The sequence below is a fragment of the Athene cunicularia genome (assembly GCF_003259725.1).
Source record: "Athene cunicularia isolate RWA chromosome Z unlocalized genomic scaffold, athCun1 chrZ_part3, whole genome shotgun sequence".
NCBI lineage: Eukaryota > Metazoa > Chordata > Aves > Strigiformes > Strigidae > Athene > Athene cunicularia.
Window position 1 is genome coordinate 140,972 of NW_020799144.1, and position 27,618 is coordinate 168,589.

A 27,618-nucleotide genomic window follows, 5' to 3' on the forward strand; every position below is an offset into this window, starting at 1 on the left:
GATATCCTTCTCAAATCTGGCAGATTCTGTCAACTAAACTAAATTTAGTAGGCAGTGGTCTTACCCTAGGAAAAGCCGCTTCTAATGTATATATGTTTTTGCTTTCCTAATTTTCAAATGACATCGCAAGTCCTTAATGACAAGCTTTTGGCCTGGTGGAGGTCATGTGTTTCAAATAAACCTGATGACCTTTCAATCTGAGTGCCCGATAACTGTTTATGTCTTGCAGAACGAGCATACAGTCTGCCAGAGCAATCCCGAGAGAAAAGGTATGGGTTCTTGTTGCCGCTGGGAGCAGTTCTGGGCAAGAATGCCATCTAGGGAGCAGAGCAGGGAAGAGGCCTTGGCACCCCTCGCAACAGGGATTGTAGCAGCGAGTTAGGGGAGCACTCCAGGAGATCTGTAAGCCCACACTTAAACCCTGTGCTGAGCTCAGACCTGCTCTTAGTGCTGTTCTCACTGCGCACGTCCTGCGGCGGGGATTTGCTGTACGCCACTGTGGGACATGTATGGTAGGGATTGGGTCCTATCCACTGTAGGAATATCCAAACCACCCTAATGAAAGGAAGGAAGCTTTTGACACCAACCATGATCTAGGCGAGCTTGTAAGACACTGGACATTCAGAGCACTCCATGGGCTAGCATTACTCCCTTTAATGAAGAGGGATTGCAGTCTTTTTAATAACATCAACTAAATCCATAATAAAACGCCTAATTGTACATATTAGGTGAAACAAGCTTCATCCAGATTCTGCTCTGTTTTAAGGGGCTGTTACCACTGGAATGAGGTTTTTTCACTGATCTCTGTTTTAGGATTCAGAAGGAGGACTGGTATAAATATATTGTACTCTCAAAAAATAACTCTGAAAAATGTAAAATGAGTCGGACTTTCAGCTTTCTGATGAACAGAATGACCAGCACACGGAATAAGTGCAAGGTAATTTGGGATTTATGTCTATATTATTATTATGTATAATTATGTCGCTGTAGTTATAAGAATCTAAATTTTTATCTAACAGTAAGTTGATTTTTATTACTAAACCACATAAATAATAGGAAGGAACTTTTATCTTTAATTCTAAAACTTATGCAGGATACCCTGAAATGGCCTTCATATTAAAAACTAGCTTTCATTTTAAACAGTAGCCTTAGCTGAGCAATATCAAGTATTTCCCTTGACTTTTTCATGTTATTAATAATCTCATTTGATGATTTAACCAAAGTTTAAATGCATAAATTGCCTTTAAAAAAGAATTTTCTTTGTTAAATATAACTAAGAAATATGGACCTGTTCTTGCAGTTATTCTCAATGACTGAGTCTCTAACTTCTACACTGGCACATAACCTGTTGAGTTTGCCTTATTTGAAGTTAATGGACCTCTTGCATGAGTAAGCACTGCTTAGGGTTCGAAAGTTGAAGATTTGTGGCCTGCACAGTCAAACATGCATACCATGGAAGGTAGATTAGAACCTACCCGTGGTTTAGTTTTGAGACATCTGAAATATAGATTAATAGCATCAATTAGCAGCTTGAAAGATGGATTTGGCCTACAGGATCTTTCCAGCTGACTTTTCAGCTGTTTTGCAGGCTTTCTAGTGCTCCGTCCTGTGCCCCAGGATATCCTATTGTACACAGATGTGAAGATGGTTGACTGAGACACAATCTTCACGAGTGGCAGAACAGATTGAACATGTATGTCTGGTCCGGCAGCCATATGTTAGCCTCTGTCTGTGCGATCTCCTAAAGTATAACTACCAGGGATGCTTGGAGAAATGTATACTCGTATCCATGGGAGTACTGTGAAAATAGGTAGAATTTATTAAATAAATAAAATAAATAAATAAAAATAGGTTATTTCTAATGTCTTCTAAGATCTAAAGACAAGTTGTCTTAATTTATATAACTGCAGCTTTAAATACAGAGGCATGAGTTTGCTTGAATGCCTCAGGGAGTTGTAGGCATTGATATTTGTTTGTGTGTGCAGCGAGTCAATAACATGTCTTAAATTTTTATTTTATGGCCTTTTTGCATCTTTATAAATGCATTTCTGCCAGTCTTTCATGGTAATGAATCCTGGCTTAATTGCTGGTGAAAGCAATGACTGCATCATTTTAGGAATTCAGCAATGTTGGATGTAATAATACAGTATACTGTTACAAGTCTTTCAGGACAGGGAATAAATGCTTTAGAATAATTTCCTCTTGCAAGGGAAAGTTTTAGTGCTTTTAAGATTGAATCGCTTTATCTTCTTTTCTGATGTCCCCCTTTTTTTTTCTTTTTTCCTGCCTCTGGTGTTGGGGATGAAGACAAAAAATAAAGATACCAAAGATAAAGAGAAATTGAACAGACACAATTTTACAAATGGGACTTTCTCAGGAGTTATCCCATGTATGGCCTGTGAAAAGGCCCTCCTGGGAAAGGAGTCACTGCAGTGCTCTCGTAAGTAGTTGATGGCTTTCACATGTGAACCTACAGTGTTCCAAATCCTGCTTTGAGATCCTGATTCAGTGTTTTGTTTCAAAAAGAAACTTTGCCTAGACTTGGGTGTGCCTCCTTTTTGTAATGACATGAGGTTGGCAAGGGAGAGAGAGGAGGTATGGCAGATGACAGTTTCAGAAGGAACCATGGCCATCTCCTAGCTGTACTTTACTCAGAAACTTCCTCATAGCCAGGGGCTTGTAACGTCAAAGCATCCTCAGGGCTACTTTAGTAAGTGGACCTGGAGGAGGAAAAAAAGTGAAGCCTCAGAGTACCGTTTTCTGTAGGCTGGAGACCCTGTTAGGTGTCAGGCTTTGAAACATGCCTTCTCTTTCAGATTGCAACGTGATTCTTCATAAGAGCTGCAGGGAGTGTGCTCCTGTGTGCACCAAGGTAACCTCCTATACTGCACTGTTCTTACTAGAGCATATATACTTTCCAAGGGGTCTGGAAACATTATGAACAAAAAAGAAAGTACACACAGACTGCCCAGACCCAGTCTCTGTATGCAAAGGTCTGAAAGGGTGTCAAAATGTCTTAACATGAGCAACAGAGCAAGAACTGTTCTTAAATAACAGTTTTTAGAAGAGAGTAATAAATGAGTTGAAAAAGATATTTCTATTTTTTAAGAATTGCAAGCTCAAATTGTGTGCCTGTAGGGATGCAAAAAGGGTTAAAAAGAAAAGCTCAACACCACAGATAGCCTCTTGTGTAGAAGTGGGGATCCTGTATGTCTGGAATAATGGAAAGAAGAGATGGAAGGGACTTTGGGAGGCAACCTAGTCTATATCACTCTCAGGCAGTCTCACTTCCGGGTAACAGTTTGGGCAGATGTTTGTCTGACCTGTTCTGGAAAATCTCTGGAGGAGGACTCCACAACCTGCCTAGGCAGTTGCTCCCAGTGTTCAGCTGTCACTGCAGACAGGGCAAAATCAGCACTAGAGCAGATGGATACTGCCTCCTTTTAAATAGGAATCTATGCATAGTGACATTATGATGACAGACAGTTTTCAAAACCAGATGTGTAAGTCTTCTGTCCTCATGGAATAAAGTGGGACTTGCAAAGAAGTATGCCACAGTGATATAGGTCATTTTTCAAATTAGTCTTTCTGATGTATAGTAAGTAGCTGGCTTATGCATCATGGCAGCTTGCGGGGAGAACATGTTTCTGTACAGACTCCTTCAGCATAAACAGGCTTTAAACTGGACATAAATCAGGTGGTTTTATTTATTTTGGTTATAGCTGTCACATCATTGTACAAATTTCTGGGCAACTTTAAGGCATTAGGACAGCTGAACTGGCAGGTTTTAATCACTGGGGCTGGTGGGTTATTTGTCAACAGGAAGCAAGAGCCCCAACCACCTCCCACTCATCTCAACAAGAATGAGGTGCAGAAAATGTTCACTGACCCACCTCAAGTGAAATACATGCCTAAGCACAACAGTAGCAAAAGGTATTGCAAAAGTCCACTTTGGGATGGAGATTGATTCTTCCTCTGATACCCAGGCTTGCTCTACTAGTACCCTGCCACAAATGCTTCAAGTGTATTTGAGTATAAAGTTGTGAATGTGAACTATTTTCTTGCATCTTTCACAGGCAGTATTCATTTAAAGAAGAATGTTGCAACACAGTGACTTGGTTTAGAATAAGCAGATTCAGTTTGGTATTGTAGTACAAATAATATCATTCTACTTTGAATATAGTTATTTACCAATATCCCATAAACTTGGATTTATTATGTATTGGTAGAAATTAGGACTATAGGACCACTTTCTTGAAGCCCTTTTGTGTGTTAATATATGGAAGTGAGTTACTGACTTGACTATTCAGTGTGTTATCAGCTATGATTTCATTACCATTTCGTAAATTTTTTTTTTTTTTTTCAGAAATCCAAGGAGAAGTATCATAATAAAAACAAACCCCAGGCTGGTGTAACAAGTAAGTTAGGAGGTGTAAACATAGCACTTCTAAGTGCTTGATTAAAAATCATGGGATTGACAACACAAACTTTCCTGCATCTTTTGTGCGTTTCTGTTTTTCATTTCAATAAAGTGTGTGTCTAATACGAGTAGGATTTTTTAAATAAAATGAGTGAGAGATTTACTTTTTTTTTTTTTTTCCCAGTGAGAATGAAAATCACTAGTAGTTAGTTCTGTCTTGTGCTTTTGACTGTGTCATTTACCATATGTACAAATATTTGGGTCTCGTCTTCAGGTTGCAATGTTAGAATGTGTATGATTTGACTTTATTTTTTTCTTAATATCCACACCAGAGCTCTTCTACTTTACATATAGGCTTATCTTTATATGCCATGGGAGATCATCACAGTCTTGTACCATGGCAAGTGGACACTCTTGATACCCACTCTAGGTTAATAGTAGGTCAATATGAACACCAGATAGCATTTCTCATAAGTGTGCTGGTGATGACATACTCTACATTGTCAAAATACTGTCTTGTGCTTTGCCTCACAGATTCCCTGCCTGGAAATGTCTCTCAAACAGTGCTCTTCCCAGTGCATCCTTCTTCCTCTATGCCTATTGGACTGGCTGCTGGAAGTAGGGAAGCCTTACAGCAGTCCCACTTGTTGTTCAAAAGTGTCTCCAGTGCCAGTTTTGAAAGGTAAAGGGAAGCTACCGGGGGACTATGCTAAATACATTATTTAGCATTACTAGAAAAAATGAAATAATTAAATAATTGTTTTGGGGTTTTATTCCCCTGCTGTAGACCTACTCCATTTTCTGAGCAAGGCTCTGAGAATAGCAGCGGGAGTTGCAAGTCACAGTCTGAAGAGATGTTACAAGGAGTAGGGACCTTTGCTTCAATGGATCCTTTTATGGTGGAAGGTGAGAAGTATTGCACAGATGTTGCATTTTATAACCTGTATTGGAAACTGCAAAATAGAAAAACTCCTTAATTGCTATAGGAAGCTACTGCATCTACTAAAACAAGAGTACCTATTTTTGATAATTACAATTGTGTCCTTCATTAAAATGTTACAGTCAGACACACTAATCTTAAAATACAACTTTTCCTTTCTTCCTTGTAACAAACTCTGTGATAACTTTTAGAATATTTTTGTACAATATTACCAGTACAGCAATATACTTTTCTTCTGCACTCATCTAATCATCCCCATTGACAGTGTACATTGCAAAATGTAAACCTATATCACTTGTATTTCCTGAGTAGCCCCAAAACCTTACCTCTCACTTGTGAACTGCCCTCCTAAAATGGCCACATATCACTGTGAAGTGAATAAAATAGGCTTTTTGTGTAGCTAGGTGTGAGACTGAATTTCAAAGCTGAAGGGCATTACAAAGGATGATGCAGATATCTCTCACTGGACATCTACTTTTGAAAATGTTGAATTTTAAATATTAAAAAGTTTCTTCAAGTGAAGAAGCATAAAAAGGGTTTAACCTGAGAAAAGAAGGGTGGTGGTTTTTAAAAATTCTCCTCCCCTCCTCCCCATTTGCATTTCACCACTTTGGTGATGATATTGACATCTAGAAAGTGTCTCTTTCGAAACATCACTGCCAGTGTTTGCAGAAGCCTTGTCTAGAATTCTGTGACGCATTCCCCTTACTATATGAATGGTTCTGCATGTGCAAAGGGACTTCTCTGACTGTTCATGTGCCTGGTGTTAATGAGGTATACATTTTGTCATAGATGATGTGGATTTGTCTCAGTGGACTGATCTCCGCACAGATGTACAAGAGTTTGAGGCAGAGTCCTGGAGTCTTGCTGTGGATCCAATATTCTGTAGCAAGCAAGAAAAGGATGTTGTCAAGAGGCAGGATGTAATTTTCGGTCAGTACTTCAAAGATTTGTGTAGGTTTAAAAACAATTTGGCATAGAAAATAAAGAGGGAACCTGTACATTTTATGCCCAGAAGAATGAATGCTTCAACTCAGAATAATAACAACTCTCAAAGAACATTTTTGTCGCAAATTAAATGTGTCCTAGACCTAAGGAAATGGAGAGTAGTGAGTATCAGAGACATTCACAGAATGGCTGAGGTTGGAAGGGACTTCCTCATTCAATCCCCAGTTCAAGCAGTTGCAATCCCAGCTTGTTCAGTGGGGTCCAGTTGAGAGAGCCAGATAAATTAGGTCTTCCTACTGACATAATCTATAAGGTTTGAGGGTCACACAGGAAAAATTATTATGATTATATATTTGAATGTTGCTAAAGTGTATCTTAGAAGCTGTGAAAAATGTTCATGTTACTATACTATGCTGTTTTCTTTTATACTGCAGAGCTGATGCAAACAGAAGTGCATCACATCCATACCCTGTTCATTATGTCTGAAATATTCAGGAAGGGGATGAAGGAAGAACTGCAGCTGGACCACAGCACAGTGGACAGAATATTCCCCTGCTTAGATGAGCTGCTGGAGATCCATAGGCAATTCTTCTGCAGAATGAAGGAGAGACGGCAGGAATCATGTGAGGCGGGGAGTGAACATAACTTTGTCATAAGCAGAATTGGAGACATTCTTGTGCAGCAGGTAGAGACATCAGATCTGTTAATCCTTTAGGTAGTCAAGGTTCCCAGTTTATTGACTTTTAAAACTTCTGTGGGCAAGAAGAGGGCTATGGTTGTCTCAAAATTCAAAGACTGTCCCCTCCAGATTATCGCAGGGTGAAACAGCAGTGAGAGAAAATCATTACAGACAGGTAACCATGATGAACTTTGGATGAACTTCTACCTATATGGTACAAGTGATGAGGAAAGTGATGAACTTGGTTCTGTTCACAGTAGAAGGCTGCTGCCATGATACCATGGACTGTGAAAGATGGAAGCAATGGATTCACTTTTTTAACAGTTGAGCAGAGGGATAAAGAATTGACTGATAATGGAAAAAAATACCTGGTCACTTCTCGTAGTGATCTGGCATGGTGCATCTCAAGTTGTTTCTCACTAGAGAAGGGGTGGTCGCAGTGTGTTTATGGTGGCCACAGAACAGCAGACTAACTGCTTTCTGGTCACATTTCAGTTCTTTGCAATCTTTTTACCTTCAATCAGTCAGTTTTCACTCCACTGAAATAAAGAAGCTGAACCATTACCTTGTCTAGAAGTGGTGTGAAGATCAGACAAATGCAAATAAGCCTCAAAGAGATTGTGTTTGCAAAGAGGTGAAGAAAACACTGTTATAATTGTTCTAGCTGTTATGGCAAGACTGTAGCAGAGGTTGCTTTTACTTTCTCCAGTCTACATTCCTCTTCTTGCTCCTAAAAACAGCTAGCCTGTTTTCATTCCACAGTGACAGGCCCTGGTAGTGAAATTCAAAAAACTTGAGAAACAAGTAGCTTAAAAGTTCCATATTTGTACAAAATACATTAATTAATTAATTAAAGGTATACACTTTCCTGTTAGGTGCACTGTTGACCACAATTCACATTAATTTCTTCAGTTTTCAGAGAAAAATGCATCTAAAATGAAGAGAATATATGGAGAGTTTTGCAGCCATCAAAAAGCAGCTGTTAATCTCTTCAAAGAATTGCAACAAAACAAGAAGTTCCAGAATTTTATTAAAGTAAGTTTACATTGAAATGTGATTGCTATGGACAACTTTTACTTAGGTTTAGGATTGAAATTCAGTAACTCACTTTAAATAGCTAATAAAAATAGTGAAGTTTTTTTCCTCCTCAACCTGTGAGCTGATAAATTACATTTTTCTTTCAAATTTTAGAAAACTTTGGCATCCAGTCTGTATTACACATGTTCTTGTTACAGTACACCTCAATCCTCAGGGCAGAAACTGTTCCTTGGGGATGGTTCAGATAACCCAGCATTTTGTTTTAGCTTATTCTAATGCATTTAGATCATATTTCTTATTAGTCAATTGGTGGTTTAATGTGCATTTACTACTTAAGGTATATATTTGTGTCTGTGCAGCTGAGAAATAGTAACCTGTTGGCACGACGCCGAGGAATCCCCGAGTGCATTTTGCTTGTCACCCAGCGAATCACCAAATACCCTGTTCTGGTTGAAAGGATATTGCAGTACTCAAAAGGTGAATAAAAGCTAAAGTGTTGCTTCATGTCTGGAATCCTAGCGTGTTTCTAATGCAAGGAATATGCATTGCTGCTCTATAACAAAAGATGAAATTCACTGCTTTGTAGAGAACCAGGGCAATGTATGTATCTACTGTTTGGGCAAATGTCACCTAAGCAGCGTGTCTGTTGTATGTAACTTTTGTCAAGACAGTGCTGTGAAGATTTCTAGTATTCCAGGTGTGTAAGCAGTAGAAGTCCAGAAAAGCATACTTGTTTTAGTTCACATCCTCTAGTCAAGATCTTTTCCCAATTTGGGCATGCATCTGTATCTTATTTGAAATTAATTCTGGTGTAATCTCTTGTAAGTAGGGCTAGTCAAATGTTTTGTAAATTTCTCTCCAGTTTTCCAACCAAAACTTGAAGGATATCTGGAATTTTGTAGACCATTTTAGAGATATGAATAACATACAGGTATTTTCTCTTCCAATGGGCAATAAATGAGTGTTGTGGAAAGCTGCATATCCAAATGCAAACTCTTTGTGCTTGCAATCCTGTTTCAAGAGATTTTTTTACTTAGCCAGAATAGTAATATACTATATGATTTACTTAGGCAGTAAATTTTTTAAATGCTTACAGCTCATAAATATATCAGAAACTATTCATTGTGTTTTTTTGACTAATGAATATATCTGAGGTACATGTCATCTTTTAATAGGCAAGTCAAACAAAGGTAGATGCCTCTAATATTTCTAGTAGATCAATTGTCGGGTTCAACTTAAAATGACATATTTATCAATTTAAGCTTTGCATCATGTTGATTGTTCCCAGTAAGTAAGGAATTATATCTTTTCTTTGATGTGCTGACTATTTTTTTTTTTTTTTTTTTTTTTTTTTTTTTATACAGAAGGAACAGAAGAACATAAAAACTTATGCAAAGCTCTTTGTCTAATTAAGGACATGATTGCAGCAGTAGATTTGAAAGTGAATGAATATGAGAAAAAGCAAAAGCTGTTGGAAATTCTCAGTAGAACGGAAAACAAAACATATACAAAGCTGAAAAATGGCCATGTTTTTAGGAAGCAAGACTTGATGAAGAAAGAAATAGTACTTCTTCATGAAGGTTTAGTGTATTGGAAGACAGCAACTGGTCGTTTCAAAGGTATTCCATCTGAGGAGTTAAGTTCTTTAGCACTTTATTTGCAAATAACGTATGAAGTTGGTTTGGATTTAAGAATGAAAACACTTTATTATGCTGTATTGCAAACACCAGTTTATGAGGTAATGGTATGGAGAATATGCTGCTAATTGCTAGAAGAGTAGTTCCAGAAACTGCCATGATTTGTGGGTAATTCACTGCATATCCGGGTAAGAAGACAAGTTCATGTACAAAGCCATTGGTTGCATTTCTTCCAGTTCATTAATGTGCCGTTTCATCCCATAATGTAGTCTTGGCTTGGGTGTTTATATTGTTCACAGTACTGACCATTGAAAATAATGCATGAAAAATCATATTCTGTTCTTCAGTGATGCTGGGACATTTGCAGTAGAAAAGAAAATCCGAAGCCTCCTCCATTTGACTGGAGCAGGATTTTTACATTCAAGCCCAGAATTTGATTTTTGGTGTTAATCACATGGAGGTTTACTAATATTTGCTGAACAACTTTATAGAGCTATCTACTCATTGTTATTCTGAAAATACTTTTACCAGTGTAATACTGTGCTGTGAGTATATGTTGCAGCATAGGCAAAACAAAATATATGTGGGATAGTGTTTGTCAGGTTGCCTGTGAGCGGCCTGGAGAAGCTTTACTGACATTGGAGTGAGGATTTCTTCTTCCACTGGGCCAGTGCTCCAGCACAGTGCTGCAGGAGGGTAGATAGCTGAAAGTGTGATCTTTCCTGGGAGATACAAAGTGCAGTTACTTCATGCAGATCATAGGCTAATCTAGATATTACTTGTATAGTTTACTGTAGGATTCTGTGAGATATTTATTGATCAGGGCTTCTCCCTTTTTAAAGATAAAAGAGGAAATGAACTATAACTGTAATAACAACATTAATAAAATAAAAACATTAATAAATGTAATAAAAACCATTATTTTCCTTTTCTCATTTTAAGACACCTTAGCTCTGCTTTTAACTGATGTACTACTGTTCTTACAAGAAAAGGATCAAAAATACATCTTTGCAGCTGTTGTAAGTATATTATCAGATGTTTGAATTTACACATTGTTCTTTTATTTGTATATATCTCGAAAATTCGGTCCTTTTCTAGGTTATTTCCACATGTTTTCTTGTTTGTTTTTTCTAAAATGCTGGTGGTGTATTCAGAACAGTAATATGCCAGTATATGGAAAATTGTTTATTTTCAAAATTAAAGCATTTTTTTAGGAAGAAGGATGGAAATAACAGAATGATATGTTTAGTGCCATGCCTTATCTGATTATGAAGGCAGGAAGTAGAGTAGGTTCTTCAATTATCTAAAAGAAATGTTAACTTCTGGTTCAAAAAAAAAAAAACAACCCAAAACCAACCCAAACAATTTTAACTTCAAATGCACACATAAAATGTATGAAAGGTCATGGAGAGAAGTTCCTAAACTATTTAAATATAAACATTATATGAATACTGTGCCTCAGTATCACTGAGCTTCTGGGATTTACTTTTTAGCACATACCAGTGCTTTACTTGTTTATAAATCATAGAATCATAGAACAATTTGAGTTGAAAAGAACCTTAACACTCCCTGCCATGGGCAGGGACACCTTCCACTAGAGCAGGTTGCTCAAAGCCCCATTCAACCTTGAACACTTTCAGGGAGGGGGCAGCCACAAATTCTCTGGGCAACCTGTTCCAGTGTCTCACCAGCCTCACAGGAAAGAATTTCTTCCTTACATCTAATTTAAATTTACCCTCTTTCAGTTTAAAACCATTACCCCTGATCCTATCACTACACTCCCTGATAAAGAGTCCCTCCTCATCTTTCCTGTAGGCCCATTTGAAGTACTGGAAGGCCACTGTAAGGTCTCCCCAGAGCCTTCTCTTCCCCAGGTTGAACCACCCCAACTCTCTCAGCCTGTCCTCACAGGGGAGGTGCTCCAGCCCCCTGATCTTCTTTGTGGTCTCCTCTGGACCCACTTGAGCAGGTCCACGTCCGTCTTATGTTGAGTGCCCCAGAGCTGAACACAGTACTCCAGGTGGGGTCTCATGACAGTGGAGTAGAGGGGGAGAATCACTTCCCTCGACCTGCTGGACACACTTCTCTTGATGCAGCACAGGATACGGTTGGCTTTCTGGGCTGCAAGTGCACATTGCTGGCTCATGTCCAGTTTTTCATCCAGCAGTACTTCCTCAAGTCCTTCTCCACAGGCTGCTCTCAATTCCTTCATCCCCCAGCCTGTATTGATACCAAGGGTTGCCCTGACCCATGTGCAGGACCTTGCACTTGGCCTTGTTGAACTTCATGAGATTTGCATGGGCCCATCTCAAGCCTGTCAAGGTCCCTCTGGATGGCACATCCCTTCCCACCATACCATGCAGCTTGGTGTCACCAGCAAACTTGATGAGGATGCACTCAATCTTAGAATGTATTTTTTAAAATTTAAAGTTTAAAAAGATGTCTGAATACTCCAAATTTGCAGCTTCTTACACCTGGTGAGAACATATGTAGTCTGACTATACCAGGACTAGAATTAGTTCAATTAATTGAAAATCGTGCTCTTTTTAAAGTGGGATGTTTTATAAGAGAGTCATTTATTATTTTCATGTGCTGTGACTGTTTCCCCCAGGATCGGAAGCCTTCTGTTATCTCCCTTCAGAAGCTCATAGTAAGAGAAGTAGCCAATGAAGAAAGGGGGATGTTTCTGATCAGCACATCATCTGCAGGGCCTGAAATGTATGAGGTTCATACCAACTCCAAAGAAGAACGTAACAACTGGATGAGGCATATTCAAGATGCAGTGGAAAGGTAGAGGAAAAAGCTTTTGTTTTTCATCCTGGCAGCCCAAAGCAGATGGGAGGTTAGTTGGATATTCATGGCAGAGTGCTCTCTGTTCTGCTTTGCACTGGATTCATCCTGTGAGGTTGGATTTTCCTCTGAGTTCAGGATTCACAGACCCCAGAACCTCACTGTCACTTCTGCAAAACTTCCCATGTTACTTCTGGTTTCTCACTGAATCAGCAGAGCCTCCCTGCTCCCCATTAGATGTCCTTACCAGCCACCGTAAGCTTTGCTTTACCTTTCCTTTTGGCACTGGATGCTTTCCAGAGTCCTGCAGGTGTCCATACAACCATTTTGGGGAAATCCCCAATCATGCCTGTTATCTTCATGTGAGCTCCTTAAGATTGGCAGGGAAAGCACTGCTCTTCATGGGGTCCAAGTTTATGCTTGGCACAGCAAACCAGCTTGAGGGCTAGCCACCCATTTGTTGCATGGTGCAGCACTGACAGAATTAAAAGGAGTCCTTCATTCTTTCAGATCCCTCAGATTTATGTCCTTACTGCCTTTTAAAGAAACAGACAAATGGTGTGCTTCTGGTTTGTACCAAAAGTTGGTGCTGATGAGTTCTATTTATTATGAAAGCAACACTGTACTTAAGATGAATATACGATGTGCAGATTTTGCTTTATCCACCTTTGTTTGTCTTTTGTCTGTGAAGTTGTCCACAGGAAGAAGAAGGAAAAATGAATGAATCTGATGAGGACAGACATATTGCTGAGGCCAAAGCATCCAGAATTCAGAAATGTCAAGGTGCGGTACCTTTTCTGTCAGCCTGAAAGCTCCTGCATCCTGAGAGTTCAGGATGAGTGAATCATGTGCATATACTGGCTGGTGGGTTCAGAGTGGCTCGATAGGCAGAGTCACAGTGGAGAAGACTGGTGGGATGATGGTATGATGTGAGTTTATTGAAAAAGAACCATTTTCCTTACAAACACTTGTGCAAGTTTTGAGCCTTGCCGGGATGAGAGAGCACGTTGCCATTGCCCCTCCCCCACCTGCGCTGGTCGGGCTGGAAGTTAGACACAGACCCCGGCTAAAATAACAAGAAACTTAATACAACAGAGTGATAGAACAATCTGAACAACAACAGTATCAATGGTAACAACAATAAACAGCAATAACAGTGAACAAGACAAACGATATAAAGAGAAATACCGCTAGCTGGTTTACGGAAAGCAAAATTCCCTCCCGAACCCGCCAAAGAGGAAGGAAAAGTTTCTGCCCCTGGACCTGACGCCAGCATGGTATGAATAACCCGGCTGGAGATCCCTTCCCCCTCTCTCTCTGCTTGGGAGAACTTTATCCTGGCTGAACCAGGACAACAGTTTATTTTTTTTCTACGTTACCATTGGTAAAAAAGAAGAACAATTAATGCTTTCAGAACACTGAATTTCCCAGATTAACATCAGGGCCAGGCAGTTTCTTGTTTGTGGAAATATCTCAAACATTCAGTAATTGTGTGGCTTTGTGCTTGCTTATGGTATTTCATCCTTCACTGCTATTATTTTTATCTGAAAATGTAGCTGATAGGGATAAAATCTGTTTTCTTGGTTCCCCTACATCTAACTTCCACGTCTTTATACTTCTGTGAGGAGAGAAATTTGACCAGTGTCCTTCCTGTAGAGAGCCACAGGGCATTCTCTGCTGAGAGTAGATGTTCTTTGACATTGAGGCACTGAATCAGCACATCTTCTGACTGCCTGAGTCAAGTGCTTTTACAACATTGATCATTTCATGGGTAACAGCAGAGGGCCCCAGAGTGCAGCGAAGGCCATCTCATCAGGTTAGGGCCTTCACTCATTTGGCCTTCTGCCAGGGTCTGTGCCACCTTTCAGTAGGATAGACTATGGGATGAATTTGGTTCCTGGCCACTTAAAAACGGCCTAGCTTGTGTTAGTCATGTATATGTGATGTAAGGATTAGAAGGGTGATAGGGGAACGTACTTTGCCTGCAGAATAAAAACCATTAATATAACATTCAATTTTGTTTGGCAGAATCACTGAATAACCAGGACCATCAGATCTGTAGTTATTTGGAAGAGAAGTTGCGTATCTATGCAGAACTGGGAGGTGTGAGCGGGTTTGAAGGTGTTCATGTAGAACCTTACCTCCTTATCAAACCCAATTCTGGAGAAACTCCACAGGCTGCTTCACTGGTGGCAGCAGCACTCAGAGAAGGTAAGTTTTCATGGGAAGAGAGGACTGGTGGCTCTTCACATGGGCAGATAATTCAAGGTAACAAAGTACAGCTGTGTTGCCTTGTGCTGTCATTCTATCAAGTCTCAAGAACTGGCAGTCAAAACTGAGCAAAGGGCATTGAAGTCTCTCAAGTTCATACTCGTCAGATGCATGAGATGATACCTGTCAGACTGTAAGATAAGGCATATGTTTAGTGCTTAGCATCATATGTAAGCGGGCAGGGACAAGGTGTTAGATTGCACCTGAGGATTGTTTCCTTAGCTGTCCTCTTTGCAGTAGAGGTCTGTGAAGCCGATCACAGGATGCAGTGTGATACTACATCTGATCACTGACCTTCACCTACCCTCGCTGATTTGATGACAGATCAGAATCATGTAGGGTCATATACAGACAAAACTGCACATGATTTTGGCAAATCTGCTAAGACACACCTGCCAGAACTGCTGTAGGAGCCATGTTTTTTTTGCATACTATCTAACAGAGAGATGATAGTCTTGTGCTACCTACAGTGCAGTCCTCTGAAGGAAGGAAGGAAGGGAATGGCATTTGTGGATACCATGCCTAGCTGGAAGTTCAGCTAACTCCTGCTAAACTCAGATGAAAAGAATCCTGGTAAACTAAGCCATATCCAGTATAGGCCATATGCTCTTTGAGAAGGACTACAAGATTTTAGCATCACCTAAACTGACATCTGTGGGCTAAGAAACACATTTCAACCAATAAAGCAGTGAAGATTGGTCTCCATCATCATTAGGAAGTCAGAGGGCATTTTATTGACAAAATTGATAAAACTTGAGTAGGGAATATGTAAGTGATGAAATGGTAAATGTCATTTTAGCTAAAATTGCAGCCTATACTTACACACCTTATTCTGCCCACTTTTAATTTTCACTTTCTCTCATATTAATGTTGGTTTTGATGATGTCTTGGATTTCAGAACTCTTCAGCACACTGTAAGGAACTTACAATTGCTTATACTGTAGGCAATTCATGGGGATTATTTTCCAAAACAGAAATACTAAGTCCCTGAGCTAATAGCAGAGTCTGTAGGAATAAAGTCTCACAGTAGAGGAGGAGTGTTTAAGCAGATTGGATATACAGAAATCCATGAGATGAGATGGAATAAATACAAGGCTGCTCAGGGAGCTGACCAATGTCATTGTGAGACTGCTTTCCATAATCTTTAAAAGGTCACAGTGATCAGGAGAGGTTCCTGATGACTTGAAGGCAAGGATCACAAGGATCACCTCTTGAAGAAGAAATACATAGGAAACTAAGAAGTAGTCAGCTTCACTGCCATCTCTGAGATGATGATAAAGCAAATCCTCCTGGAAACCATTTCCAAGAACATGGGAGACAAGAAAGTGACTGGGAACAGCCAACACAGATTCATCAAGGGCAAATTGTGTCTGACCAGCCTGACAGGTTTTATGATGAGAGGGGAGTGGTACATGTTGTTTACCTTGACATCTGCAAGGCCTTCAACACTGTCTGCATTGTCTGTAGTATCCTTACAGTTCAATTGGTGAGATGCGAACTGCAGTGGCTGGACTGCTGGATGTCCAGCTGGCAACGTGTTATTAGGGGATTCCCTTAGGGATGGATCCTAAGACCAGTGCTGTTATTAATGAATTTAACCAAGGGATTATGTACAGTCCTTGCAAATTCATGTCTGTCACCAAATGAGGTGGGGTGATCAGTGTGCTGGAGAGACCTCTATAGATTGGGAAGGAAACCCCTAGATATTTGACAGAGACAAATGCAAGATCCTGTATCTGAGATGGAGTAATCCCATGTGTTGGTACAAGCTGACTAGATCGAAAATAGCTTTGCAGAAGTGGACCTGGGAATCCAACCTGACAGCAGATTGACCATGAGGTAGCAATGTGCCCTTGTGGCAAAGAAGACCAACTGCCTCCCAGGCTGCTGCATTAGAAGTGGTGCCAGCAGGTTGAGGGAGGTGATCCTTCCTCTGCTTACTCCTAGTGAGTCCTATCTGGAGTGCTGTGACCAGTGCTGGACTTCCCTGGGCATGAGAGACATTGACAAACTGGAGAAAATCCAGTGAAGGTCACCAACATGACTAGGGGGCTGGAGCACATGACATCTGAAGAGGATGAGGTAGCTCGTCTGTTCAGCCTTGAGAGAAGAAGGCCTGGTGGGATCTTATTGCTGTCCTCAGCTGACTTAATAGGAGGTTACAGAGAAGCCAGATTTTTTGCAGAGACACATATTAATAGGACAAGAGGCAATAGGTGCAAGCTGGATCACAGGCAATTCCAATTAAATGAAAGGAAAAATTATATACCATGAGGGTGGCCAAAAACTGGAACAGGTTGCCCAGAGATGCTGTGAAGTCTCAGTCTTTGAAGATGTTAAAAGCTTGTCTGTGCAAAGCTCTGAGCAACCCAATTTAGTTTGATCAGCTTTGAATAGGTGTTGGACTAGATGACCTCTCAAAGTCCCTTCCAACCTATATTATTCTATGATTTGACATCACAGATTTATGTATTCAGGAGCTATTTAAGGGGCCTCTGTAATTCTGCATGTTTTCTTCTCTAGTTGAAAGTCTACATATTGCTGTAATGACATCACAAGTGAGTGAAACAGACAGGTCACCAGAGGAAGGTATTGAGGAACTAAGTGTGAAGGACAGATTTAGTGCCAATGAAATCTTGAAACCTGTTCCTAGTGGTGAGTAGAATTTCATGCTTTTACATATTCAGAGTGCTAAAATAATTGATTCTGGGCTGTTTTTTTGAAAGCTTTCTCAGTCTATGGCAGAATCAATAGAAAATAATGTAACAAAAGTTGTCTTTGGGCAACTACTCAGATAGTGTAAACTGTCATATAACTTCACTGAAGTAAATGGATAGTTTGCATCCACTACATCTTTTTTGTAGCATATGCCTTCATTCAGCAATATTGAATCAGATTTGTGTATCTCCATACACTTTCTCATCACTGTTGCCCAGCTCCACAGAAAATCCATACATTTTCCAAGTCAGCCTGTTTTTATCAGAAGGCCTGAAAACCAGGACTGACATTCCAATAATTTCAGCTATAAAAGGTATCATGGATTTCTTGCAACAAAACGCAAATAAAGTCCTGTAAAAAACATTGCTGCAGAGCATTTTTAGTGATACGGCTATACGTACCTCCAACCTTTTGTAAGTGAAACACTAATTTTTACAGTAGGAAAACTGGATTTTCCCACCTGTGCCATCCTGGCTTCCAATTTTTTTTTTTTTTTCCCAGCCTAGAATCCATTATATATCTCCAAATTATGTAAATCTCTATTTTCAGGATCCTGTGAGGAAGTGTAAAAATAGTGAGTCCTTTGTTTCTTTAGTCAGAATATGCTTTGATACCTTTCTCTTGCATTTTATTGGGGCTTTATTTGTTAGACGCAGAAATAAAAGAAGTTGAAGAATCATCTGAAGTTGATCTCAGTGTTGAAAAGGCATCAGTACATGCCAGTCTAGAAGATAAGGTATTGTAACTGATTTTTCTTCTTGTGTTGCACGTACCACCCTGGGCACTGTCCAAATTTTTATGGGGTATCTAAAGACTGTTCCAACACACAAAGCATGGAATAGGCACAATTCACCCAAATCCAGATAATTCAATTTAATAGCAGTCACTGCAATTAATAATGAATTTTTAAAAGGCAGTCATAAACAATCCAAATGCAGAACAATTTTCCTGCCAGGTTTACAGATTGCTGGATTGTAATAACAGCCATTGTTTCTGTACCACTTGCATGGGCCACTTAGGAGCCTGGTTCTCTGCTGTCATCATTCAATACATCCATCTCTATGGATCTGACAATAGTATCCCATCTACTCCCTCCTCCTATTCACAGGATGATGAAAGTCTCCTGCAATGACAGACACCTCAGCTAATGCAAGAAAGACTTATGCACTGGAAGAACTTCATCCTGAGAACAAGCATAAAAAATAGGATGGATTGTCTTACACCAGCTTGCTTCAGAATTATGAATTAAAACAAAATGGAGCATTAGAGAATAGAAGAGAAACTGTCCATTTTTCAAAGTCCTGTAACTCATAAGCAAATCTGGGGAAAAAGCAGAATCAAAAGTCAGTCCTGGGCAAAATTAGGAATGGCAAATTTTATATAGCAGCAGAGTGTTAGAGTAAGAGCAGTATGAATTACTATGTGGAAATAAAGTGAACTGTAATTGTGGAGTTCTTAGATGGAGAAGCAGGACCACAAAAGGGATAAAAGGGAGAGAGAAGAAGAGAAGATACATGACTTGAAATGGAAAGCAAAGTTTGCTTTAGAAAAAGAGATACTTAATGTTAACATACTGTCTTTGCATCAGATCTGAAAGAGCACTTGTGTGCCTGAAACCTTGGAGTTTTTTCCTAGCTATTTCTGGAAGACTTTTGCTAATGCACTAATCTTCCTATAAACTTGCCTCATGTTCAGCTCTAGGTCATCCTACTTACCAGACTGCTGTGTTAGAAGGGTGTAGGATGAAGAGTGTGTGTAGAAAAAATAGGATGAAAACAAAAGTCCAAGTGAGGGAACACAGAAACTAGGTGAGGAGAAATAAAACAACCTAATGGAGGATAGAGGGGCTCAGATTTAGCCCATTAAAAGTTCCGGTAGCTTCACATGAAAACATTGCCATTGGGGTTATAGAGAAGATAGAACCAGGCTTTTCTCAGAGGTGCACAGCAAAAGGATGAACATCCCAAATTAGAAGTTACAGCAAGGGAAATTCTGACTGTATATAAGGAAAGAAAATTAGGGAAATCAAGCAGGAACAGGTTGTCCTGAGAGGTTGTAGGGTCTCCACAGAATCACAGAATGGTTTGGGTTGGAAGGGGCCTTAAAGATCATGTAGTTCCAACCCCCCTGTCATGAGCAGGGACACCTTCCACTAGCCCAGGTTGCTCAGAGCCCCGTCCAACCTGGCCTTGAACACTGCCAGGGAGGGGGCAGCCACAGCTTCTCTGGGCAACCTGTGCCAGTGCCTCACCACCCTCATAGTAAAGAATTTATTCCTTAACTGTAAACTAAATCTACCTTCTTTCAGTTTAAAGCCATTATCCCTCATGCTATCCCAGAGTTGACTGGGGAAGGCCCTGAGCAACCTCATCTAATTTTGAAACTAGCCCTGCTTTGAGCTGCAGCTGGACTAAAGGGATCTGCAGCAAACTATTCCACCCTAAGTTACTGTTCTGGTCTGGGCTATTATTTGGGCAAGAGTCGTCACATTTTACTATGTCAGAATCAGGTTTACCAGGAGGTGGCAGAATGAGCAAACAAAACAGGCAAGGCAAGTGCTTTCAAGGGTGGAGGGTGTTCTCCTGCCTGCCTTCAGTCGCTGGGTGTGCAGTCATGGGTTTGTGGGGTGGCAGCACCGGGCTCAGGCTGGCTAGTCTGCGAAACCAAGAGGTGATGAGCCGGTGCAGAAACCTCCAGCTCGGGGGTTAGATGCTGACCAACCATCAGAAACAAGACCGTTGTCTGTGCAAGATGTGAAGTCCCAAGTGGGCAGCTGTGAGAGGTGGTCCCCATCTCATCCGCCCCAGTTCCTGCCTTGTAATCACATCTCCGGGGGCTTGTCTGAGGCAGTGTGCTGGGATCTGACCATCCTCATCTCCGCTGCTCATTGCTCTGAACCAAGCCGGTAGGGAGGGCTGCCAGGGAGGTGGAAGCACCCTGCACGACAGGTTAAGTAGTTGAATATATTGCTTCAGACCAAGCTGGACTTCCAGGGCTTGTGCTGAAGCTGGAGAGGTGCAGCTGCAATGCTGCTGTCAAACTAAACCTGCCTTGGGCTCATCCCCTAGTGCTCAGGTGGTGCTGCAGTGAGGAGACCAGAGGTACTTGGGCTGGCCACTTGTTACCCCTTGGCCATACCAAAGCCAGCCAGTCCTTCAGTACCCCTGTATACCTCCTTTTTTGAACTAAAAAGGGCTTCAAAAACTGAAGGAATCCCCACTCACGTTCAGCATGTGGGCTCTCCTTTGTACACTCACTCTTTCTCATCCTGACAGCATCTCATTCTCTTCTGTCCATTTTGACTCTGCTCTTTCTCCTTGCCCACTACTCATCTTGGCCACCCAGCAAAGGGAAAGCGGAGCTCCCTTGTGTCAGTCCTTGTACTGCACAGAGACAAAGATCCTGCAAAGTCCTCTGCTTCTTACAGCAGAGGTGAGCAGTTATGTAGCCCATGGGTGCGGTGAGAAGTGGAGGAGGAGGTGAAGATGTGGAGAGACAAGGGAGGGAAATACTGAAGGGAGAAAATGAGAGAGGGAGGAAGAGGAGTAGAGGAAGTGCTGCAGCTGGTGCTCCTTTTTTCCCTAGCTTGTCTGCACTGAACTCTATACTGGGGCCTGGGGGTTTTTATCTTCATTTTCAGTTATCACAGATAAATTGAGCAGCTGCTTTGCTCTCTGTGTTGGAAATGAGTCTCAGTAGAGAATTTAGCAGAATCAGAGAGAGAGCAAATATTCCCCAAACCCTCCTTTGCTCCTCTGAAAAAAAAAAAAATCATGCAGGAAGTCTCAGAAGAGATGTTTTATTTCTCCACTGAGAAGAAACCTTATCTTTTTCAGAGGAGCTGTTCTTCGTGATGAAGGGCTTATGGGTTGCATCACCCCATAAATTTAGAAAGCTTCTTAGGAAATGGGGGCAGGGTGAAAAGTGTGAAGTGGCTGAGCTTTGCTGCAGTGGACAATCGTAACCACAGTGCATTTTGTAGAGTATAGTGAGCACGCAGCTTTTGCTCAGTGCCTCACAGTACCTCTAAGGCATTTGCTGTAATCCGTAATGTGACTTCTGCTAGCTGCTTTCTACATTAACATCTCTATTTTTGAAGAGTCTTGTGCTGTTTCATCCTACTATAACTAATTTAAACCCAGTGTGCTGTATATACAGAAGTCTGGTTTCTGTATTTCAAAACTGTCAAGTAAACAAGAAATTAATGGAAATGTCTTTTCTGTGCAGCATTAGTCACAAGAGGATTAAAATTGTGGATGAAATATTTTTGTTTATACAGTTGTGCTTAGAATCTATAGTGATTCCCATGGAAACTCCAGTGTTGATGAATTATTAGTCTTCATAGGTTACTGCTTCTGTTTTTTTTCAAATACCCACAAGAAGGTTTGACTCAGCACTGCATAGTTTAGCAATATGAATGTCTCCACTAGTTGGTTGTTGGGTTGTTTTTTAATCACCTAGATGATACAATTTTAAAGTTAAAAACTACTTTTTAAACAACATGGGTTTATTTTAGGGAGGAAGTATGAGTTTCCCAGGATCTACTGGGACAGACGTGAGTTTATTTAAGACAGAATGTAGTAACTATTTAGTTAACGATGGTCAAACCTTTGAAAATCTTTCTCTTTTGTTTTCTAGATTGTACAAGCAATCCAGAATTTAACCTGCCTCTTGTACAGCATACAGGTGACTACTCCACTGCTAACATTGTAATTAGTCTTAATAACTTAAGGTTTGTTTTCATGTTGCCCTGCATTTAGACATTATATCAGTGGATACTTATCTCTACTGGCTGTTGCATAAGTTGTCATATAAAATATTTTTATTCTACATCAGTGGCAGGTTTCTTTATAAAAACTGAAAAATTCTTGCTTGCTTGGGGAGCAGTGCACCCAAAAAAGGATGTATGTAAAGTTCAAAACTCTGGGGGGAAATTAAAATCATGGCTTTAACTGAACTAATGTAATTTCATGTACAAATTCCAGAAATTATAGTTCAAAATATTGAAAAATGTTTGTATTTTGTCTAGAATATTCTCTTTGTTACTAATAAACAGTGCCTCTGCCACTTAGGTAGCAAACTCAACCCGTTTTAGATATTTCAATCTCAATTAATTGTTGTGTATATTTTGCAGGGTCTTAGTCTGAAGGTTTTGCATCTTTCATGCTAAGTTGGAATGTTTTAACTTGTTTTTTCTTCTTTAGATGTAGTTTTATAGTTCTATTTTAAAATATTTGATTTGAGTATGTTGAATTTTTATTAATAGCATATTTCATAATAATCCTGGAAACCTTGGTCCTAAACGTTAAGTGGATTAAAGCAATGCAAAAGCAAAATAAAAGGCTCTAATTCAGGTAAAATTTTTAAAAAATTAAAAACCAGATAGATTAACACCAGAGGGGCAGTAAAGTAAGGCCCAAGCATTCCTTCATTGTTAAGACCGTGAATTGGCAGTATAGGTGCAGGTAAACAAGTAGATGCTCCTGTCCTTGCCCTGTTTACAAATCACTGGAGCTCACCCAATACTGGAGTAAGATCCAAGAAGTGGGAACTTAACCTTGCATAAAGTTAGAAACTCCTGTGGTGGAGGGCATGGGGTAACAGGGCTGCAGGAATTCTCTGGGAATGTCTGCCAAACTAGGTTCCCATGTCTGCTCTTGAAGGCAGACTGTGCAATAAGTGCCTCAGCAGATCTAAGGCTTTCTTGCTTTTCTTTCTTAATCCCAGCTGTATTTTTTGTGTTATTGGAGGATGTCATAATCTTTAATGCAAACAATGTCACAACATCCTTGTGAATGATGGAATATAGCACTCTTAGTTGTAAAATAAAGCTGAAATCATTATTATACTGCCGATTTCTGCTGCCACCAGATCCCTTGGTCAGGGGCCTGTAGCAGTACGGTCCTGATGACATGGCTGCATTGGCAGGTGCCTGTAAGACTGATGTTAGTAGGACTGTACTGTTGCAGGTTAGCAAGGAGAGCCTTAGGGTTGGAAACCGTACAGTTTTATTTGTATAAGCCACATCTATGTTGGGAATACATTGTTGAGTGTAGCATTTCCAGCACCTTAATGCCCTCTTTAACCATGAAAACTCATTTTTCCTCTGTGTCTTAACATCCTCTGACAGAAGAGGACTCCAGTAGTAACTGAAGTACATATGCACAGCTGTAACATAAACATATGTTATAATACTACGTGTAAACCAGAAGCCAGTCAAAAGTGCTTGAAATGGTTGCATGCTTTTAGAAACCTCTTGGTAAAGGCATGAACACAGAATTTTGTCTACTTGCATGAGAAATAACCACCCAAAAAGCATGAACTGCTGATATTATGGGAGGTTGAAGCATTTTTACTTAACGCTTCTGTGTAAAAATACAGAAATGAATTAATACTAATATTTAAACATTTGTATCTTGATTTTGTTGTGGTGTCTAGGCAGCACTAGCTATCCAGGACAGCCACAGAGAGCTCAATAGGTTACTCCTTCAGGAGAATGAGAAGACCGGTTTTTGGCTAAACCTCCTTCCAGAACAAGAAAAACACCAGAATCTGGAAAAACAAAAGGCAGAGCTGGCCAACATACACAAACTAAAGCAGCAGTTTCAGCAAGAGCAGCATCAGTGGCTGCATGAGTGTGACGAACGGCAGCGGGAGCTGGAGGCGAAGGAGAGCTGGCTGGGGCAGCGGGAGAGGGAGTGCAGGTACCAGGAGAAGCTGCTGGAGAGGAGCCAACAGGAACTGGTTGTGCAGCTGCAGGAGTACCATCAGAGCCTGGAGAGACTCCAAGAGGGCCAGAAAAAGGTGGAGAGAGAAAGAGCCAGTGTGAAAATGCAGAAGCAGCTCCTCTGGCACTGGAAGCACTGTCATCAAAGCAGCCTGTTTTCATCCTCAGGGAGCTACGAGGTATGTGGTTCCTTGCTGTAATTATATCCCTGACTGCAGACCTAGAAATACATTCCTTGATGAATAGACTAGTACATCTGGGTTTTGTTGGGTGTTAGTGTAATGAGTGAGCATATAGTAAGCTGAGGTTCAGGCATATCCAAGGGCTTTGTTTGAACCTCGTGAAGTTTAACCAGGGGAAGTGCAGAGTCCTGCTGCTGTATGCATCAATATATGCTGGTGACCAACCAGATGTAAAGCAGATTTGCAGAAAAGGCCAACAATGTGCCCTGGCCACAAAGAAGGCTAGTGGTCTCCGGGGCTGCATTAGGCAAAGTATTGCTAGTAGGTCAAGGGAGGTGATCTGGAGTACTCTATCCAGTTCTGCCTCCCCAGTATGAGAGAGACATAGATCTATGGTGTGGGGGGTTGAAAGATGGGGATGGGTGTCCAGTGAAGGGCCACAAAGATGTTTGAGGGACTGGGACATCTCTCTTATGGGGAATGGCTGAGACTGTTCAGCCTGTAGAATAAAAGGCTCATGGTGGTTCTTATTAGTGCCCAGAGACCATGGGCATGAACAGAAAAACAGGAGGTTCCCTTTGAACATCAGGAAACACTTTTTTGTTGTGAGGGGGACCAAGCACTGGCACAGGTTAGCCAGGGAGGTTGTGGAGTCTTCATCACTGGAGATACTGAGAAGGTGTCTCGATATGGTCTGGGTGGCCCTGCTTGAAGAGAGGGATTGAACCATACACCCTTCAGAGGCCCCTTCCAATCTCAACCGTTCTGGGATTTTAAGCTGGGTGGCCTACAGAAGCCAAACTTAACTGATGGGTATTAAATTGAGGAGATGGAAATTGTGAAAATCTGTATTTTATTCTGCTTTGCTGCTGTGTTTGCAAGACACATTGTGTCTCCTGCCTTTTGTAGGAAAGTTGAATTATTGTAATGTTTGAGGCGTACAAAGCTTTTAGTGAAGTCTTTGGCTACTGTCCTTGTTCCTGGACAACAGCAGTCTCCAGCGAGGGAAAGCGGTTACTCTGGGAGTGGGAAACACCAGGTTCCCGTGAACCTCATGTGTTAGGCCCTGCTGTCCCACTTCCCTGAAACAAGCAGCCCCTTAGGGGAAGAGATTGGTGTGCAGCTCCATCCCTGACAGTATAATTTGTTGGAGATGGTCATTATTAGGGAATGCAATTTAAAGTAGCTCTGAAGCTGCTTAAGCATTAAATACTAAAAATAAGTTTTTGTTGGGAGTAAAAGATAGAGGCCGACTCTGAACTCAACTGTCTGGGTGCTCACCTGCCAGGTGGGATCTGGCTTCTAGTCCCTGCCTTGGTGGGTATGGTCTCAACTTCCATTACTGTTCTCTAAAGCACCTGACAATCAAAACATTTTTCCTGGCTTTTGCATATATTGAAAACTCCCTGACCCACAGAGCCGTCTTTCCCCCAGGTTTTCATTTTCACAAGAAAATCTGTAGGGCCTTTCTTCAGGCTGTCACCTCCCTAGTTTTTCAGCTGCCAACTGACCCATAATGGGCAGTGACCATTTGGCGTCTAAGCCTGTGCCTGTATGAGAGGGTGAAGGATTGGCCTCTGACCTCCTCCTTTTTATCCAGCTTTTGTGAACATGACTTATCCATATATGCTTGCCCAGCCCAAAGGATGAAGGTGGTACTTACTATTATAGCTTGTGGTACAATTTTGACTTGTTTGGCAGTGCTTAAGAAGTGGATGATAAAACCAAAACTGAACTTACACATCAGCTTTAATGGATGGGACTTCTGAAATCTTTACAGGAGAGGAAGTTGAGGGACAACGGTCTGATGCAGGGATGACCAGGACTGCACACAGATTGAGGCAAAATAATAAAATGCTGAGTGTCAAAGAATAGTAGTTCCTAATATTTAATGTGTATTTTTATTTCAAGTAAACTACATGACTTTGGATGCATTCCAGGACTTGGAATCATTTCCATTTTCTTGCAGCAGCAGAGGTGGCTCAGTGGTTGCCAGTCAGCCAGTATTCCCAGCCCAGTGGTTTTGCCATTATACAGAACCTAGCTAGTTTTGGATGGCCAAACATTGCAGTAACTCACACTGCTACTCCTGCTTTTTTGTGAGCTCAGCCTTGATAAATACCTGCAGGCAGGAAGTCTTTGCAGGATTTGCATTGCCCTGGGAGCCATGGCTGCTTGCTGAATGCTGTTTGCCATCCTCGATTTGGCTGCTGCAGTCCTATTCTCTATGATTACGTCTATGGGAGGTACAGTGTTACTTTTAGATTGCAGTGTACACAGTTTTACAAATGTGAAATGGTACCTCATTGAGCCATAGGGCAAAATATTAACCCCCTGAAAGGAGTCAGCAGAACTCAGTGACTCCTAAGTAGCAGCCCTTTGTTATTTGCTATTTCACAATTATGTCCGAATTTTCCTGTGTTTTGAGGGGAGCTAAGGCAAAATGTGCTAGTTTACTGCTGTTTGTCCCTGAACTCACATCCCATTTAATATGTTTTGAGGTTAACTTTTGGAAGATTAGGTGACTGTTTGCTACAAATCCCCATTCTGTCTGGCAGTTCATTTTATGTATCCTGGTGTAAGAATTCCTTGGGACAATGTTCTTAGTCATATGGTTTAGTTTTACGTAGTCATGTGAGGAGCAGGGAGTTGGAATTGATGATCCTGATGGGTTGCTTCCAGCTCGAGATATTCTATTATTCTGCTGCTGGACAAAGGTGAAAATGCTGTTAAGTTGTTGGGTTTTGTTGGTTGTTTTTTTCCCCCTTCTACAGATAATGGGACATAATCAATCAGACGGTTTATGTGGCAAAAATACATTCTGCTTAAATGAAGCTGTAGTGTGTATGTCTCTAAGCAGTCTCAACAGATCAGAGTCTTCTCTCATTTATGAGGTTGGTGTGTATGGGCTGAACATCTCAAATTCTGATATGGCAAAGACTAGTGAAAATCAGGTCGACCTCGAAATGGACACTTCTTGTCAGCCAACATTGAGTGCACTGTGGATATCCACTGGTCCTTACCAGCAGATGTCTTTTTTCCTGCAAAACCAACAAAGATGCCTTTAATAATGATAATTAACACTTTATTTAATTAACAAGTAGTACTGGCAGTTTGCCACCTCTCAGAATGAATAGTCCTAGAAAATAAGACAGTTTGCTATGAGTGGAAGCAATAGATTTTCCTAAAACAATTGCATGACACTTTTGGAAGCTTGTTGAAGGCAAGTGAGAAAATGAACAGAACAATCCAGAAAACTGCTGAAAAA

General features: G+C 40.8%; 1 protein-coding gene across 1 annotated transcript in view; it reads left to right on the top strand.

Annotated features, from left to right (window-relative positions):
• ARHGEF28 (Rho guanine nucleotide exchange factor 28) overlaps positions 1-27,618 on the top strand; it is a 59,544-nt gene that overhangs the window by 16,977 nt on the left and 14,949 nt on the right. The window contains 23 exon segments of the mRNA XM_026866647.1: positions 230-269; positions 814-937; positions 2,308-2,440; positions 2,817-2,872; positions 4,367-4,418; positions 4,955-5,102; positions 5,208-5,326; positions 6,153-6,293; positions 6,743-6,993; positions 7,900-8,022; positions 8,385-8,502; positions 9,390-9,644; positions 10,605-10,681; positions 12,274-12,452; positions 13,144-13,235; positions 14,481-14,663; positions 17,247-17,378; positions 18,092-18,177; positions 21,958-21,996; positions 22,080-22,127; positions 23,880-24,347; positions 27,125-27,385; positions 27,387-27,410. Coding sequence (XP_026722448.1) covers positions 230-269; positions 814-937; positions 2,308-2,440; positions 2,817-2,872; positions 4,367-4,418; positions 4,955-5,102; positions 5,208-5,326; positions 6,153-6,293; positions 6,743-6,993; positions 7,900-8,022; positions 8,385-8,502; positions 9,390-9,644; positions 10,605-10,681; positions 12,274-12,452; positions 13,144-13,235; positions 14,481-14,663; positions 17,247-17,378; positions 18,092-18,177; positions 21,958-21,996; positions 22,080-22,127; positions 23,880-24,347; positions 27,125-27,385; positions 27,387-27,410 — 3,149 coding nt within the window.